An 18,576-nucleotide genomic window follows, 5' to 3' on the forward strand; every position below is an offset into this window, starting at 1 on the left:
CGCATTTAAGCATAAAGACGCCCACAGCATTCTTTGCTTTTCCAGGGGAAGAGTTTACTTTCCCAAGAGGAAATAATAACATTTAATTGACTGTTGGTTATTTTTTGTCTTCCTCCTTTTAATTTCTTGGAAATTACAGTGTGCCAGAGTTTGTAGAGCAAAGTTTTCTTTTTCAGTTATTGCTTGTCCTCTTAAATATATGCATCCTCTTAGTATATGGGGGGGAAAAACACTTTCTGAATACTGTTTGTCAAAATACTGTTTCCATTTCATGTTGCTTTACTTGAAGGCACTATTATTAGAACTTCTTCCTGTTTATTATTAATGACTTCCTTTATCTTTTGCTGTCTTAAAAATGCATCTGGACTAAATATATGTATTTTTCATTGTGTATAGGTTCAGCATAATGCAGATAAATCTACTACACTGAAACTAGCAGACTTTGGCCTTGCAAAGCAGGTTACGAAACCCATATTTACTGTGTGTGGAACACCAACGTATGTTGCCCCTGAAATACTTGCTGAGAAGGGTAAGCGTATATATTTATAGTTTGTCGTAAATCATACAATTACTCTGAACTTTCTAATCATGGAATTATTCCAGAATGTTTCAACCTACTGATACGTCTTTGCAGGGTAGGAGGTTGGCTAGCAGTGTAATCTGGGAATGGAAACGAAACCTTTTAGCTTTTGACAAACATAAGCATGACATCAGTCACGTTTGCATTATTAATGTCTATGGTAATATAACACTGATTTCCTAGCAGACAAGCCATAAAATATCATAGATGGTAAATACTGAAGTGGGGAAATGAACAAAAGTTCGTGTTGCAACCTGAGGGTAGTCAGCCCCATTTCATGACTGTAACCCAAACGACTTTCCAAGGCCCCTAATGATGCAAAAAAATTGTGAACATGTATGTTAAACTTATGTAACAAGCCAAAACATGTTTCCCATCAGAAGACATTTTTGAGATTTCATATCCAAAAAGATTCAGACCTGAGAAGGAGTCAGTTTTGTTGATGACTCAAGCAAAGCTATTTCTGGTTTTTGTCCTGTGGAGCTGGGTTGCACATCTCCAGTTATATCCAGTTTCAATGGAAACTTGGCACTCTCTTAGTGCTTTTTTGAAGGGAATCTGAGGAGGACTATTTTAGAAATATATGCTGTGTTTTCTCAATTAGTCTCCAGCTGGCACTGGCCTTGTTGAGACAGTGTTTGTGAAACATGTTGTAGAAGAGAGGCACTTTGTGAGAGCTGTAGTTATTAACAAGCAGAGCAGCTCAGCTTGTAAGCGTGGTGTACCAGCCACTTATTCTTCTGCTGACCTCATCTTTTTGAGAAACTGAGCAAAGCTTCTGTGTTTCTTGGAAAACAGAATGAAAAAGAAACAGTTCCCTACCAGTTGTGAGTTGTCTTTCTAAAACAGGACTTTTGGTTTGTCTTTTCTTCCTTAGGCTATGGGCTCGAAGTAGATATGTGGGCAGCTGGTGTGATCCTTTACATTCTGCTCTGCGGTTTTCCCCCTTTTCGCAGTCAGGAACGTGATCAAGAAGAGCTGTTTCAGATCATACAGCTGGGTCACTATGAGTTCCTTTCCCCATACTGGGACAATATTTCTGCAGGTAAGATTCAGTATGTATAGCAGATCTGAGAAATGACAGACTTCTTCCCTGGAGTGTGAAGAACTCCCTTTTTTTCAGGACAGTGAGCTCAATGAACTTGGGGGTGCCTTACAGGTCTCTTTTGTGCGATTCTGTGTTTGCTTTAAATGTGAATTTAGTCCTCTGGTAGTATTGATGACTGTGATCTGAATATTAGGTCTGACTGATTTAATGGACTGCTCCCTTTCTGAGGCAAGAGCAAGGATTTTCCTCACCTTGCTTACATGAATTGTATCTCTAGAAAAAGGTACCAAAATAATCTCCAGGGTTATGTTAGGTTGTAAAGATGTATGCAAAAATCTCAAAAGCTGAGAATGAAATCCTTGCTCTGCAGAATGCAGTGTGGATTTTCTGTTGAGATCAATGGGGGCTGCACATAGTAGTTTTCTCCTTCTTGCAGGCTAGTATGGTGTCTTTTGTGCACTCTTGAAGATTGGAAACCCTAAAACCCCACTCTCCCTATGCAGTCTTTTAAAGAACATGCTCAACAGCGTTCTACGACTTTTATGCTCCTTGAGTGATGAGATACCCAATGTTAATTCCTGTGAATCTGAACACCTAGCCTGATGCCTTTGGCATGCTTTCATGATTAAATTCCCTTCACTTTCTCCTCTCTTTCTGAAGGGGAGAATGATATCAGTAAAAGATATGCTGGAGGTTTAACATCTCCTGTCACTAGTTCTAAATCCAGTTGTTAGAGTACCTCCTGGGGTAGTCACAAAAGTCATTATGGTAAAACTAATAAGAAAAAATAAGGACGTTTGTAGGTTTAACTGTCAGCATCATCACGTCACTGTTCTTTTCCCCTCTCTCCTTTTCTTTCTTTCATAATAGCAGCAAAAGACCTCATAACCAGGCTGTTGATAGTGGATCCCCAGAAGCGCTACACAGCACGACAAGTACTTCAGCACCCTTGGATCAGAACAGCTGGAAAAACAAACAGCAGAAATTTGCAGAGGGAAGTGACAATAAATATTGAGCGTCATTTTCGGGCCCAGCGCCGAAAGGAGGCTGCAGATGAGGACACATGAAATCTCTTCAAGCTCGTTTAGTCGTCTTTTTATTGATTAACAAATAATTTATGTTTTCTTTTCTAAATGAATTGGGCCTTTAGTGTATAGCTGTTGCTGGCCATTGCCATGCCTTTTTTTTTTTTTGATTCTGAGACTCTGAAGAAGGACAGAGATCAAATTCGCATCCACTTCCTTCTGATGTTACTTAGGAGTCTCTCTGTTGACAGCAGTGAGGACTAGATATTTTCTGGAGGGTATCTATTATTTTTCTTTAAATACTGATTTGGGCTTTTACGTTACAAAATGTATATCTTTTAGACGACAAATGTTTGCTTCTGTGGCTGACACTAGTGATGACTTCTCTTGTCTCTTTTTGTATGATACCTTCCAGGAGTTCTGTGTTTATAATGTTTTCAAAATAGCTGTCTGCATACACATCCTGCGCTAATTCTCTAAACTGTCTTTTCACCAATTCTTGCTAGCAATGGAGAAGGTAAATGAATAAAAAAAAGCAAATACATTCTTTAGGATACGTTAAATAAACAGCAAGATACTATTTATTAAGTTGTGAGGGAAGAAAAATCCTTATAGACTAAATCAAATATTTTATGATATCTCCCTTGGCAACATCTTTCATTGGATGTTCTCGTAGACAGGACAATAGACTGTACAACGTTTCTGTTAAACTATGGTAGTGCTGTGTAGTATGGTAGTTTCATTTCTTTATGAGAAGTGGGAAGATAGCATGGCTGATAGCTTTTCAAGACTAATAAAAACTTTCAAAGTGCTTTTCTTCCTACTCTGGGAAGTAGGAAGTTAAGCAATTCGAAGGGAACTTTGGTTCTTTTCCCAAAGGTGTATTTATGGAATGATAACCCAAGCATTTTTTCATACTGATTTTTTTTCTTAGGAGCCATCCTAAGATGCACAGTCCATGTGCATCTGTGACTCTTCCGTGCTGATGGAGAAGAGAAAGCTGGGAAGCTGCTTTTGTGACTTAAATTAACCCTTACCTTCATGGTGCCTTTTTCATCAACACACTTCACAGCTGAATTTCATATACTTTTTCAGCGTAGTTTAGCAATCATTTGGTTTTTTTCCCCTGTTGCCTTCCCTGGGGACTCTTTCTCCTTGCTTCCATGAGAATGGGCAATGGGATGAAATTACACTAAAATTCAGCTCGGGGAAAACAACAACTTGTTGTTGTTGTATGGAAGGGTCTCCCAGAGGAAGGGTCAGATGCATATGTTTTTTATAATTTGATTGGATGCAGTTTTAAAGAAATCCTTGGGGGAGGAAATACAGTCCTGAGAAGGGCTGTGACCTAGAACAGCTTTTGAATCTCAGAATTTTTGGTTAACTAATCAAATCCAAAAAGCACTTGAGTTGTCTGTTTTATAATGCTTTGTCCGCGAGTTCCATGTGCTAGTAAATAATATTGATGTTAAAATATCAGTGGTATTAGTATTGAATTCATAGCTTGTAGAAATGAATGAGGGTATTTTACAATTGCAGTGCTGCTGCTCTGCCTATGTATTTCATAATGAGAAATGTCAGAAGCATTTCAGAATCAGTAGAACATTTTCATAACTATATGAACCAGAATATTATTCTTGGTGAGTGCTAATATTTTGTGCGAACTTTCTGAATTACCAAAAACTGTGGGGTACTGTCACCATGTTTCTGTTTCAACTTATGACAGTTGACAGACAGTTTTGCTGCAAGAATGATGTATGAAAGTAGAGACGACTTGGCTCTTAAAGGAGAATTGCACTTTGAATTGAACTGGCTTATTTTTAATACATATTGGAATAAGACTTGCTGTGGAGTTCAAGAATTTGTGAAACAAACCAGTCAAATCTTTACTGTATGCCCAAGTACTATGTATACGATATGTCATACCTCTGCTTTAGAGGCCCTGGGTCAGGAAGACTTTCCTTTTCCTGAAAACAAGAATGGATTTAAGCGCTTTCCTGAGTTAAGCCTATGTGTAACCTCATATTCTAAATGCATTATGTGGTCTTTGAGTACTAGTAATAACTTCTCCTCTGTTAGTTTAAATCTATTGCGGATAGGAAGCTGTGGAAAAATAGCTTCTGGCTTGTAATATTATATATTGTAATTATCTTATTTTTAATATAGTTGTTTAGGAATAAAGTTTGAAGAGACAAAAAGAATACTTTATCAGCAATGAATCTGACAGTTTGGAGATTGTGTTGAGTTGCCTTTTTCACCTTTAAGAACCTGTCTACAGCCTTATTCATAGTGCTGAAGATAGAGAATTTGCTTGTAATGAATATAAAAGTAATTATTTTTTCAAAGATTTTGTTTTTCTCTCAAGTTCTCTGGTTCCCAGACAGACTAAACATGGACTGTGTTGTGTGCTGTCACTGCATTGCATCTGTAAGTACAGACACTGCTGTGGCAGCGCTGGGGGACTGGTTTGTTGGTGTTGCTAATAGACATGTGGCATTAGGCCCTCCTTCTTCAGGTTGGAGGCTGAAAAAGCTTCCAGGTGCTTCTCAGGGTTTTTGCCTCTTTCTTTCTCTCTCCTGCTTAGATATTCCTTCTTTTCTCTCATTGCTTCCAGTGTTCTTGCTCTGCCTCTGTGCTGCTCTAAGGAGTGCAGGTCCCCAGTCATGGTTTAAGTTGCTTGAAACAATGAGAACACATGATTTTGGTGAGCTCAGCCTCAAGCATTGCTTGCTGATGTTGAAAGTTAGTAAGATTAGAGAGGACTCAGACAAAAACCGGTGAAAATACCATATTGGTCTCAAAGATCTCCAGTATCCCCTCATCTCCTACTGCCTTTTCTCAAGCTTTTCTCTTCCCACTGCATGACATTCTAACGCAGACCTGATCTTTACGCCCTGTAAGACAGTTTCTAATACATGAACCACATTCACACTCTAGGGGTGAGGATTTTTGCTGTTCTTATTTCCTTTCCTGAGATTTTTCTAATGATTACTGTCTCCTTGTGTTCTGGAGTCATCTTCCCCTTATGCTTGCATTTCTTGATCAGTTCCTTTGTCTACAGGAAGTCTGAGGAAGCTCAAAGCTGGGGAAGATTAAAGTCTCACAGAGAGCAAGTTCTTGCTGATTCGTTAGGAAGAAGAAATATCCCTCCTTGCCCTTCATTAAATCCTTGTGATTTAGACTCTCATATGGCGTTATACTTCACTGAAAGTAAAACTAGTCACAGTGTCACTAGCTCTTTAGATACTAACAATGAAGAAAGTCAGAATGTACCACCCAGAAAAACAAAGAACCCCAAAAAGCTAAGTGCAAAGTATGAATTCATATTGCAGACCTGAATAGAAAAGATCCACTTACAGAGAATTTGCTAGGTCTAAGGCAACAGAAAGGAAGAACCTGTTTGTTTCCTGAAAGCTTTTGCAGATCAGCTGAGTAGGAATCCTTTCATGCCTCTTGAAGGTGTTGGTCGATTCCTGTCTCACAACCAGAGATCCTGACCAAGTTCTAGTTATTCCAGGGTTATTTCATTACTATCTGGTATTGATTATTCCAAAATTTTTCTCTTTAGAAACCAGAGACCCCGACATCTGTTATCTTTAACCAAAGACTTGGCTATTCTCTAGCTTGTTACAGTTTTTAAGCACACTTTTATTTTCATGCCCTAACTGTAAGACTTCTCAGACTTTTGAGGCACCAAGAACCAAACATTTAGAATTGGGGCCTCAATATTTCATTTCCTAGTGACACACACGCCTCATAGTAAGAGTTGGTTTTGGGTTTTTTTTTATTACTGGGTCAGCACTTAAAATCACAGTCAAGGCTTTCAACTACAGTAGTGACAAAAGTGGTTACTGCACAATAGCTGGGGTCTACGTAAGGATGTGCTACTCCCAGAGATCAGACGAAGAGTCCTATAAAGCATTTTGAGCATCCTTGAAAGCCAGTGTTACTAGCTTTGTGCATTATAAACTTTCCTTGACTGTGTTAGGAGTTTCTGAATATTAAGTCCAGGCTTTTAGTGGCTGCCTGTGACTGACAAACTAAGTAGTAACTCTCTTCAGTGATACGCTTTCCACTCTCTAAAGATAAAGCGGTCCCTGGATGTCCCCCTCCATTTGTCCACCAAGGTCAACTTCCTCGCTTCCATGTATGTTATTACATTTCATTGATCCTAGACCTCACCTACCTATTTTCTATCACCTATCATCTGCCTACTGTCATCTACCTATCTTCTCCCCTCAGATGACTCATTACTGAAAGGTGGTGAAATCTTCACATATTAATATGTTTTTCTTCAGGGCATGCTGGCCACGTATGAAATAATTATCAGAAATGGGAAATAGGAATGTGGTCAGTGCAGGAAATGAGCAATTTTTTTTGAAAGTATTTAGGCATCTGAAAGTGTGCAAAAGATACTAGCATTTCGCATTGCGTAGTACTTAACTGCCTTAAAATGAACAATGAGAATTTGGTCCCAGTCTGTACTTCAGTCACCTAATATTTAAAAATGTGTGCCCAAGAGACGGAAACTTAGCACTACAGCAGAGACTATTTCCTCTGAGACACAGACACTCTAATTTCTCTTACTCAGGGACCCCTCTTCTTCGTCTAAGATTTGTTTAGCTACTCTGTGGAATAGCTGAACTCGGAAACCATTAAATTTGCCATCTCGGTATACTGTTCTGACTGGCATGATAGGTGCATCTTGTTGTATCTCAGTTATTACAATTTTTGGCTGTAGGGTAAAAGAGGGGTAGTGGAATGTTATCCTCTGAGCTTGAGTCTTTTGGGTTATGGTCCTACTGTGAAGGTGAAATTTCTGGACTTGACTGCTTGCTTTTCTGCAAGTATCTGGATTTGGGGCAGTATTCAGTCTGCTTGAGAAAATAGTTAATTTGCTGTGCTTATAAACTGGTCTTCCCAAAGACAAGTAAGCTTCAGTCTGAAATCTTCCTCCTGTCATTTCTTCTGTCGCCTAGATTTCTTTTAATTTAAGCAATGTATGGAAAATACTTTTTATGTTGCTGGGCATGCATTTTTCTGTCCTCTCTTGAGTCCACCAGTACAACTCTTTACTGTTGACATTCTTGCTCCTGAAAGGAATATGGGCACTTTAACTGGGCTAACAGCGTATATTGGCACTGTTTGTTCTACAGTATGGTTTATTTGCAACTGGGCTGAAGGTGTAATTTTCTAAATTAAAATACATTATGGACTTCAGCAGAAAAGTGGTTGTTCCCCCTGCTGATAAAGGCAAACTATATAGTGGATGTTATATTTCAATATTCTTTCCAATAAATTGGGAAACAATTGCGTGGCCAAGTATTTTGAGTTGTGGTTGGTTTGTTTGTTTTTTCCCTGACAATTTATCTATTTGGGAAATGCTTGTTTTAAAAGGTTTGCAATTTCATTAAGTGTTGTGTGTACCTTCATTTACACTTAGAAGGACCCATTCTAATGCTGCAGTCCTCTGAATACTTACAGATGTGTTTTCCTTTGCTGCTGTATGTAATGCCATTAAAATCAACACAATTCTTTGCAAAACTGGAGCTGAGATTCATTCTAACACTGTTTTTGTCCCTCTACTGCGTTAATCATGTCCGCTATGATGTCAGAGCAATCATGACAAGCAGAGCTAGTTTCATTGAAGCTTAATGCACACAGAACTGAATTCTTCCATCATTAATTCTTATTCTGTAAAATTCAAGTTTATTTGGAAAAAGATTTGCTTTGTTTGTGGAAACAGGCATTCTAGTTGAAATTGAGAAGATTGCAAAAGTGGCTTTTTCAAAGGACACAGTTTCTTAGTAGCTTCTGTATATTTCAGTTCTGTTATTAAAAATAGTGTTTTCCTGCAGGCCTGCAGTATCAGCTGAAGCAGTGGAAATAAAAATCTAATTAGATAAAAATCTAATCTATTGATGGTGTTTTCAGAGAAACCACCTTCTCTGGATGTGAGCATGTGTGATAAAGTGGCTGCCAGTGAGAATCAGTACAGGCTCTCATTTATTATGTATTGGTACCTAAGAGACCACAGCCTCCCCACTACTCTTAGAATAACTGCAGAATGACTGACTTCTATGATAATCACATGCATTTATTGCAGTGCATTTTAATGGTATGTATAGGCGGCTAATTAAAACTAATTTAATGCTTTGCTGTTGGGAGTGGGATTCAGCTGTGTTTCCCGTGTTACTAGGAGTTGAAGTCAGAGTCCGGCAATGTTTTTTTTTTTAAAATGGGTCATTAAAGTTGTCACTGCTACATGCTATTTCTTTGGAAAAGAAGACATGACCCTTTGTATCATCCAGTTTGCTGATTCACTCTGTTGCCTTGTGTTATAAACAGATGCTGTATTCCTGCAGAATTTTATCTTTTGAAATTAGAGCTGTTCTGATAATGTAGCAATTGGAAAAACAGAAAAAGTAAAGCTAATAATCTTAGGACTGGATTAGTTCCATTAGTCACTGGAAATATATTTTGTTTTCTGAGTTCAGAAACTGAAACGAAGAGCTGGAACCATGTAAAAATTTAGAGAAACACAAGATTATTCCTGTAGTAAGTGCTGCAATTCAAGCAGTAAGAATATTTGACCTAGTGAGAACACCCAGCCGTGCAGTACATTGCCAGGGATAAGTAGGTGCTACAACAGTCAACTTCTGAAAGGGTTTGAGATTGCTGTATTGGATAAAGGGTGCAGGACTGAATAAAGGGGTGCTCCTTCTAATCACTAGAAAAATGTGACCCATCATAAACAAAAGGTTATTCCTGCGTTGTCATTGCTGTGTTAGTTGGTAAAGATTTCTAGATTTCAGTGACAACCATTGTATTGTAAGAAGGCATTTCTCATGAAGAATTTCAGCGTAAAACGTTTTAGATAATGCTTAATGTCAAGGATTTTAGCAATGAAGACAATTTCTCCAGAAAATGGAAGTGTATGATCATTAACTGTTATGGTAAGTTGTCAAGCAAACCTTATTGCTGGATTTTTAAAAAGAGTGCAATTTTGTGATCCTAAGCATTTGCAACTACCCAGCTTGCAATGTTGACAGCTTTAATGACATTGTAATGCTTCGGCATATAAACTTATCATGTAACAGGCTCAGAAGAAACCTATGTGCCTAGTCTAAGGATGGAACTAAACGGGTTGAATAGATTTTATTCATTTCAGCTTGGCTGGAAGCATACTGGCCACAATAATGTTCACATGGTGACTGATGGGTGAAACGTATTACTGACCAGTATTTCAAATGGAAGCGTATTGTTGTGTCCTTAAAAACGCGAGCATGTTGGCTGTTCGGCTGAAGGCCAGCACGTGTCCTGGTAGGGTATTATTTCTATGTACTTTAAACAAAGAAAGGGAGAGAGACACCATGTAAAGTAGCCCCTCACCTTTTAAAAGAAAAAAGATTATGAAAGAAAAAAGTGTGGGGAAAAAAAAACCAAGAGGAGGAAAAGCTGAAGAAAAACTTAACTTTTTCCCAAATGTTTTATTTTCTTAAGTAAATCAATGCTGTGGACAAGTCTAACAAAGCTTTATGAGTGAAATAAAAAATGTCTTTTCTCTTGCTGGTGTCTAACATTCTTGTGATGGTTCTCCAGTTATTTTTGTGTGTCTGGGGATAACTGATTCCAAGCAGACACTACAGCAACTGCTAGCTGTACCCCACCTGGATCCTAATTCCCTAACAGCGGGACAGGATGAGAATCCCTTAAAAGAAATAAAAGCAAAACTTCTCCACCATTTAAATAACTCTGAGTAATCATTCAGCCACACAAGAATTTTATGGAAGTTTATTTTTAAAAGTTTTCATAACTCACACAGTTAATGTTCAAGGGACAAATAGTCAGAGCTGGATGCTTGAAGGTAACAGTAATAAACCCCTCCTGACAGATGAAGCCTCACATAAATTAATGGCAAATGACTGGCAAGGTTGTAAAATTAGAATATTCCAAAACCTGTGTTTAGATACACAGTTCACCTGGGGAAAGGTTGCAGGAAATATGAGGAAAACTTGAACAAAGATATGCAGATAAGACCCTTAATGACCAGGAAAATGCATTGGTTCTCTAATTGCCAAAACAGACCACTGAATGTGATGGTCACTGAAAATGATCCTGTATTTCTTTTATGATGAAATATTTCTTTTATTTATTTTAAGCTCTGAGGGTGGGATCTTAAAAGCCATCCACAAGGGTTTTAGATTATCACTTTCTGTGAAATAAGGGTACAATTTATGCTTTTGCAGTAATTAGCTTTGAAAATCCCACCCTCCATTTAAAATATTTTCTTCTGGTTGTTAATCCAGTTTTTAAGGAAAACAGAAACAGATATCTATGACATTAAACTTGGCTCCTACGTACTTGCCACCAGCAAAGATTCCTTCACTTACTATCTTCCAAAACGTATATTTTGAAATTAAAAGATCTGCTGGTGTTCCTGAGGGCGTTCCTGTGTGTTTCAATGGGTTTGAGCTGGTGTACGCTGCGGGAGACTTTTGCCCTTTAGTTGCACATAACTATTGCTTGAGGCTTTTCAGGTTAGCAGCTTCTGGGGGGGTGGGGTGTGCATGTCTGTTTTGATGATATAAATGCTGTATTCTGTGCTGGCTCTTCTGTAGTGTTAGTCCTTGGAGCTATCTGCCAGTGTTACTACTTTTCCACGTAGCAGAGAAAAGAATTATTATTCAAAACGTGCTATCAAAAATAGTGTCATCAGATCACTGTTTCAACGAATCAGTGATGGGACTGCTATGAATTGTACCAACAACTAATCAGCCTTTAGCAGGAGGATACTTTGGATGAACTCTTGGACAGATCCTGTATGAGGGATTCTGGGAGGAGAATAGACGAAGAATTCAGCAGCTTCATTCTGGCAAGGTAAATCACCAGGAACCTGGATTTGCTGTCGTTCAGTTTGGTTTTAATGTCAAATGGACTGATAGAGGAAGGGTAAGGATGCGACAGCTTTGTTTTTTAAGTGTAAGCCTCCTTATTTGCAGGCCACAATGGTTTGGATTCTGGGGAATTTTTTTTATGCCAGTCCAAACTATATTTTGTGAGTCCCAAACTAGAAGCTTTTCAGTTCACATATGCATACACATTTGCAATTTTGAATAGGACAGTTCTGTGTGGGCTGAAAAAAGCATTCTTTATTTTCATTGGTATATTAGCTATTATACTTAGTTATTTTACTGGTTTTCAGGTGTGGTCTTTTTTGGTGAAAAATACAACTTGCAGAACAGGTTCTATATTTAACCCCATATAAGCACAGATACTTAGGTTTTCAAGGTGATGCTTACTTTATATATGCTTCTTTGGAAAGAGATCCTTTGCATTGTTGAGGTGTGTGGATGTTTCTTGTTAACATGAAGCTTTCCTACATCTGTGTTAGCTAGTAATAATAACAGTGATGCTTCTGAGGATCCTCAGAGACCTTAATGAACTTTAGCTCTTGTTTGTTTATTAGTCATTAGTGCCTTGATGCCTCAGTGAATGGCTTTGCAAAAGGCCTTCTATAAAAGCACAGCAACCTGAATTCCTTCCTGTGAGGAATACCAGAGCGTGGGGTGCAGGACGGCGGGGATCCAGGATTGACTCCTGCCCTGCCAGCCAAGCTGATCTGGGGCTGAGTCTGGTGTGGGGAAAAGGGCTGGTGCGGAGGTCTGGCGGTCAGGGGCTGCTGCCATCCTGCTGAGGAACAAGAGAGGCTTCATGAGCGCAGAACAGCAGCGATGTTTATTTAGAGCAAAGCCCTGCCTGACATCGGTCTGTCCTCTCGCTCCTGCAGCTGCGGTCCCCAGCGGCCTTGGGTCAGGGTCACCTTCTGTCCTTGAAATCCTTCCACCTCGCCTTAGCAATGTCCAACTCTGAAGCCTCAGCTACTAGGAATGGTGAGAATAGCGCTTAGTGCTTGTACAGCGTTTCATGTGTTCAAAGCTCTTCACAAACATGAACTAATTAAGCCCCAGCAAGTCCTTATGAGGCAGGTATTTATTCCAGCTGAGTGTTTGCGTTCACAATTAAGAATATGCTAGACATAATCCTGCTGTCAATCAGCCTAATTGATTTAAATGTCTAATTGGGTAGATTCCCTCAAGTAAGTTCAGTTTAAAAAAGGTTAGCCTGGGGAGGAGCATTATGCAGTGGAGAAAAACAGTGCAAGAGGAAATCCTCAGTCAGGGAAAGGCAAGGGCGGCTGTCAATGGTGGTTTTAAAAGCAGCCAGGGACACAAGAACTATTTTGACATTGCTGCAAAGTATCTTCAAAGAGGCTTGAATTAACCTGGAGTTAAAAAGCCAGTCTTTGTGACTGGGTTTGTTTCAACAGGAGAAATGCAAAGAGAAAATCCCTAGTACTAGCAAGGAGCAGTAGTAATAGCAAGGAGAGTAGCAAGGGACTGAGGGAGGCTGCTCTGTGCATAAGCACGGGTTCAGACTCTCTCATCTGGACTTTTGTTTTGCTAGAGAATGACAGCTTGCCTTCACATCTTGCAGGAAGCCAGCCTGTAACCTGCTTAAGGCTGACATGCACCAACATAAACATTTCTTACTGTGGTGTTGAATGGTAGTTAGTATCTAAAGTGCCAGTAGATGGTACTCAAAAGATGAAATATCTTCTGACTGGGACACATGAGTTTAAGGGCTGTTGGAGACTGAATGATAAGCGGCAATTTTTAGTTATAACCACATATAGTAATGCACATTATAAGCATTATTGGATTTTACTTTGACATAAACATTCCTGTTGTCACGATATGTAAAGCAACATTTTCAACAGGTTAATACAGTTTCCTAAGCTGTATCATGGATACAGTGAACAGATATGATTATTACTCACTTTTCCTAGCCAGCCAGGTACAGTGGTGAGCTCAGGTCAGAGGACTTCTTTACTGAACAGATCCACCAGACTTTGGGCAACGAGTCTGGGACTGATGTACTCAGCTCCCTCCTTTGCACTTCCCGCAGCCCGGGCTGTACACTGCACACTCACGCGATGCAGCACCATGAGCTGTGAGCCCATGTGCTGCAGGTCCAGGCTGTCTACTATGAGGATGTGGAGAAGGGGAAAAAAGTCACAAATGGGATACCTGAGGCAGCAAGCGATACCAAGGGAAAACCCCAGGCTCAAAGGGGTAGCTAAGAGCTTGCTTATCTGCCGCGGTCTCCCCTAGACATTTTCTGTGACTCTCCAGGGGACTAGAAGGCATTTCAGGAGGTCACCACTCCATCTTCTTCCAAGGTAAGATGCCTGTGGCATTCCTGATGGACACTGGCTAGCCTGTTCCTTAAAAGCTTGAAGAAAAAGATCTCGTATGCTTTTCAGGCAATCTGTAATAGTATTTTGCCCTTCTTACTGTCGGAAAGTGTTTCCTAATTCCTCTCTTTCCAAGTGAGTCTCTCTTGCCAAAACCTTAGCTCATTGTTTCTGCTCATGGCCAGAATGGGTTTGGAGAACAGGTTATTCCCTTTCTCCTTCTGCACCTGAATGTTGTTCCCTCCACAGTCACCTCTCTAGTGATGTGATGGGGCTGGCTCATGCCTTCAGCTAGAAAATACTTGGGAGATGGGTAGAAGTTTTGACATCCTCAGGTCTGTTCTCCAGTAGGCTTACTGTCATTTTCTCAGGTATTAACAATGGCTTGAGCTGATCAAGCCAACAGTGCTTAAGAGTATGTTTCATCTTACTTCACTGCCTACACCTCATTTCAGTGCTGTGTGTAAGCTACAAGCACTTTCCAGGTTGGGTCTTGCCTCCCCCTTTGCACCAGTCTCATTCCTTTATGTGTGGCTGCAGCATATACAAACCTTTATAGCTTGGGACATTACTGCTGGATAAATACTTTTGAGAATTGAGATTTAGTGGTACTTTTTAAGAAGATTTTAAGTACTTTACTTAGATCAGTACTATGAGCTTTAAGAAAAAGGAGGTCTACAAAGACTACTTAAAATACCTTCTGTGTGGCAGCATCCAGAGACCCTTCAGGATGGACTCTTGTTGTGTTAGGGGAGGTACAAGCAGAATGTAAACAGCAGCTTATAAACAAAAAAAATCCAATGCTTTTCTTCAAAATTTCACTACTGAAAGCAATCCTTGTGGAAATTCACAGTTGAAGTGAGCAGCAAGGAATATTTTTGCAATTGCTGCAGAGAAACCATCTTCTCGCCTGCATCCTTTGCTAGAATCTGCAAACTTGGCTTTGAAAAATAGATGTGGCTGTAGATTCAAGCTGACAAGTGTTACAGCATGAAATGCATTTCAGAGGGGAAAAATGACAATATGAAAAAGTGTGTGTAGGAAATGATACGGCTTAGGAAACTGTATTAACCTGTTGAAAATGTTGCTTTACATATCGTGACAACAGGAACGTTTACGTCAAAGTAAAATCCAATAATGTTACTGTGTTTTAAAAGCAAATGCTGCTTTTGTGATCAGCCATTTCTTATGGACAAAGGAATGTTTTTTTTAAAACATAAATATCTGAATAAATTCCCACAGAGCTTTAGGCATGAGACAGATGATTTTGGGTTCTGCCTTATTTTTTTTGTATTCTGATGAAACTTCTATGATGATGTTCATCAAATGGCTGCTAACAGCTGGAAAAAGCATGTACTCAGGTAATATTACTCTAAGTTTCAAATTAGTGTGGGCTTATCTTTTCAGTGTCTCCCTATAAAATTGGGCCCTTGCAATTTTAGGAAACTAAAGCTTGACGCTACATTTTGTTACAAACACACGCGTGTGCGTGTTGACTCTAATGATTGTATGTGTTTGTACTTACCTCATTTTTTCCAGTGATGCTGACTTGTCCCAGAAACTATACTGCTCACAGTACAAAACACTTGAGAGGATTTTTCTATTAACTAAAATGATAAAGGTTTACAGCGCTGCAGTGTCTTGAAGTGTCTCTTGAAGTGAAGAGCCTTTTAGGTAATTCTAGCTTTACTAAAGCACTTTTGATATTTTAGCAGAAAACCGCCTCTTATGATGTGGCTGTATTTAGGCGAAGTGACATCCAGAAGATAAACAGGACAAGTACATGCTGGATGTATTTGTCGTACATTTGTAGTATTTGTCACAGCTAGGGCTGCATGACCTGCCAGCTGGTCTGTTTACAGACCATAAAACCCATTCTTTCTAAACTCATAAGGAAAATAAAAGTGGAAAGGACAGGAAAGGAAAGAGAAATGAAAAGAGGAGAGAAAGAGAGGCGAAGGACTGCGTAAGCTGACTGAATGTTATTGCCACGGTTCCCATGACCTGGTGAGCTAAAGGTGCATCGCGTGACCCGAGCTTGCACGTGCTGCACTTGCCAGGCTGAGCTCGCAGGTGTTAGGTGTAGGCTGCTCGCTCCCAAAGTAGCCCTGCCCGACCCTTTCCTCCTTCATGCTCATACTGTTGTGAGGTCTTTTTATTTATTAGTACTTCAGGTAACTGGTGAGTTCACTTGCTTGCTTGATAAGGTCTCCTGTGCCAGACAGAGCGTGGCTTTCTTGCACCCATTTCAATTTTCCCTCTGATCCATTCAGCTCTGATAAGAACTCCTCAGAGCAGTATACTAAAAGCACTGGAGCTTTCTCATCCTTTGCATGTGGGTCTCGTGGCATAGCTACTGGGAATTATTTGTTAGATGGACGTGCTCCTTTTTCATCTTAATAGAAGTTGTGCATTTTCTTTTTTTTCCCCGAAGATTTCCATTAACAGCCAATAACACTTGTATAAATTATTTCCCACAGGGCTGTCTCCCTTGCCAGGACTGAATTATTTAATGTATTCCTGCTTCAGATAGCTGGACGATACACACAGAAACCCCACCGTGCTCAGGAAAGCCTTCTCTGGTGAGTGTGCCCCAGGGAACCCAATGAGTGCACAACTCCAGCCAAAGCCTGGGAGCTATGTGCGAAGAACTACTGATGAGCATGTGTTAAATGCTCAGTTTTAGGCCTCAAGATCTTCAAAGCTTCAGAGAAACATGCAGTAAGCCTGTGAAACACCCTGTGTAGAAGTGAACTGATAGTGGAGGGAGGGTAGAAATGGGGAGGTGGATGTCCATCGCTGCCCAGGCCAGTGGTATCAGAGCTGCCTCGGCTTGCTGATGGCCTGGGGAGCTGTGCATGGAGCAGGGGCATGATGCTGTGCAATGCAGTACCTTTGAGATGGTGGTACTTGCCCCCCACGAGCAGCAGGGCTGCTCTCCTGGGAGGTTGAGGCGCTGGAGGAGGAGGTGGGAAGTGTCTGCTGTGAGTGGGACCGGAGCTTTCTCTCTCAAAGCCTCTGCAGCCCTACACATTCAGCCGGTCCCAGCAAAACCCGCCCTGTGACTCTTCCCTCTTCCACAAGACATCTATAATACAGGATTTTGTTCATTGCTCATTTACTGGATGGGTTTCATACAATAAACACACAGGGGTTTTGCCCAGCTTATCCATAGAGCTCTTTGCACAACCCTAGGCTTCTGATTTTTCCTTCCCCTTCAACTATTTTAGTTTTATTATGGTTTCTGTGGGAGAGAGCCATGGCCGGGAAGGCCACGGGGTGGTGCTCTCGGCACAGAAATGGGGTGACTCGGGCGCTGCAGGGTGCTGCTCTCTGCATGGGAATTAGCTTCACTTAAAGGTTTTGGTTTGACTGCAGCATTAATTTGCAAATGAACTTTGACACGAACAACTGTTTTTCTCCAGGATCCGCAAAAGTCCCCTGACTTTGAAATGAGTCCAGAAAAAGTGGTTTAAATATAGACATCTTCTTCCAGTGCCTCCACAGGGGAAAAAAAGACTGGTTTTAAAATGGGAATCTTCTTGCACCCACTCGGCAGGGAGTGTGGCCCAGAGGAGGGCTCTGATGATGCCCAACTTCTGTGTGAGAGCGGACTGGGTGACTGGGTGTGCCGGCATAGCTTTCGGGACACGTGCCGCAGCTGCTGTGGACAGTGGGTGTGGAAATTTGATATTTTTGTTCTTAATGTCCCCAGGGAAAAATACTGAGGAGATGTCTTCCCTCTGCCCGCCTCCCTGGGAAGCCCCTGTCGCGTTCCTAGTCCCAAGTGGCTGCCCTGGGAGAGCTTGCCCAGCGCCCGTCCCGGTGGGGAGGTCCCAGCGGGGATGTCGCAGCCCTCTCAGCAGCGTGTGTCAGCTCCCCATTAGACCCCTCGGCTGCCTCTGCGGGAACAGGGCTGACACCTTGAATGTGGTTGCAAAGGCAGTCTTCTCTCCTTCTCTCAAAGATCTCCCTCAAGGCTTCCCTGTTGGGAAACCCTACACCCTGTTTTTTTCCTGGCATGGTTCCACTGGTGCAAACTGTGTCTGTAGCAAACACCTTTTGACAGCAAACAACACCTTGTTCTTATGCAATTTGAAGGCTTGGCCATTTTGGCCACTGGTTTGCCTTCACCTCCTGTTCATCTTGTCTGTTTTGGAGATAAACACCAAGATTTGTGCCCGTTGCCGACATGAGCAGAAGAGTTGTCAGAGAGGTGCCATTTGGTGCCATCAGATACCAAGGAGGATCCAGACAGAGGTGAACAGGGGACGGTCCTTTAAGTCACGTCTCTGAGTAATAAATAGATGGAGGGTGAATGGAGATGCTGGAGAGAAAATGTGCTATTTTGTCCTGTATCTTACTAAGCCCTGTGGGCTGTTTGCTTTCCTCTGAGTCACAGCCAAGGAGCTTTGTCCCTGTGCTGCTGGAGCTTGGACACCGTGGTCCTAGACCAGCCTTTTACAAGCAGCTGAAGCAGCTGAGGTAGGCAGGAGGCAGCTGAACAGGGGTTTTTATCCCCAGGCGGGGTCTCAGAGGAGGACTTGGGATCTTAGCAGCCTCCCTTTCCCCAGCTTTTTTTCCCCTGATGTCTTCCCTCCTCTAGGAGCAAATGCTGAATTTTTATTGCACTCTGCCTCCTCAAGTTCTTGCACTCGGCTTGCCC

General features: G+C 41.0%; 1 protein-coding gene across 4 annotated transcripts in view; it reads left to right on the forward strand.

Annotated features, from left to right (window-relative positions):
- Nucleotides 1-8,557, forward strand: part of DCLK3 (doublecortin like kinase 3) — a 31,938-nt gene extending 23,381 nt beyond the window's left edge. For 3 of the 4 annotated variants that reach the window (XM_076330883.1, XM_076330886.1, XM_076330885.1), the window contains exons 3-5: nucleotides 397-529; nucleotides 1,458-1,625; nucleotides 2,499-8,557. In XM_076330883.1, the coding sequence (XP_076186998.1) occupies nucleotides 397-529; nucleotides 1,458-1,625; nucleotides 2,499-2,695 (498 nt within the window). In that variant the 3' untranslated portion in view covers nucleotides 2,696-8,557. The remainder of the gene's footprint in view (nucleotides 1-396; nucleotides 530-1,457; nucleotides 1,626-2,498) is intronic. The other variant, XM_076330884.1, reaches the window with a different exon arrangement.
- Nucleotides 8,558-18,576: the final 10,019 nt, after the last annotated feature.

Source organism: Aptenodytes patagonicus, chromosome 2 (assembly GCF_965638725.1).
Source record: "Aptenodytes patagonicus chromosome 2, bAptPat1.pri.cur, whole genome shotgun sequence".
In the NCBI taxonomy this organism is placed as follows: Eukaryota; Metazoa; Chordata; class Aves; order Sphenisciformes; family Spheniscidae; genus Aptenodytes; species Aptenodytes patagonicus.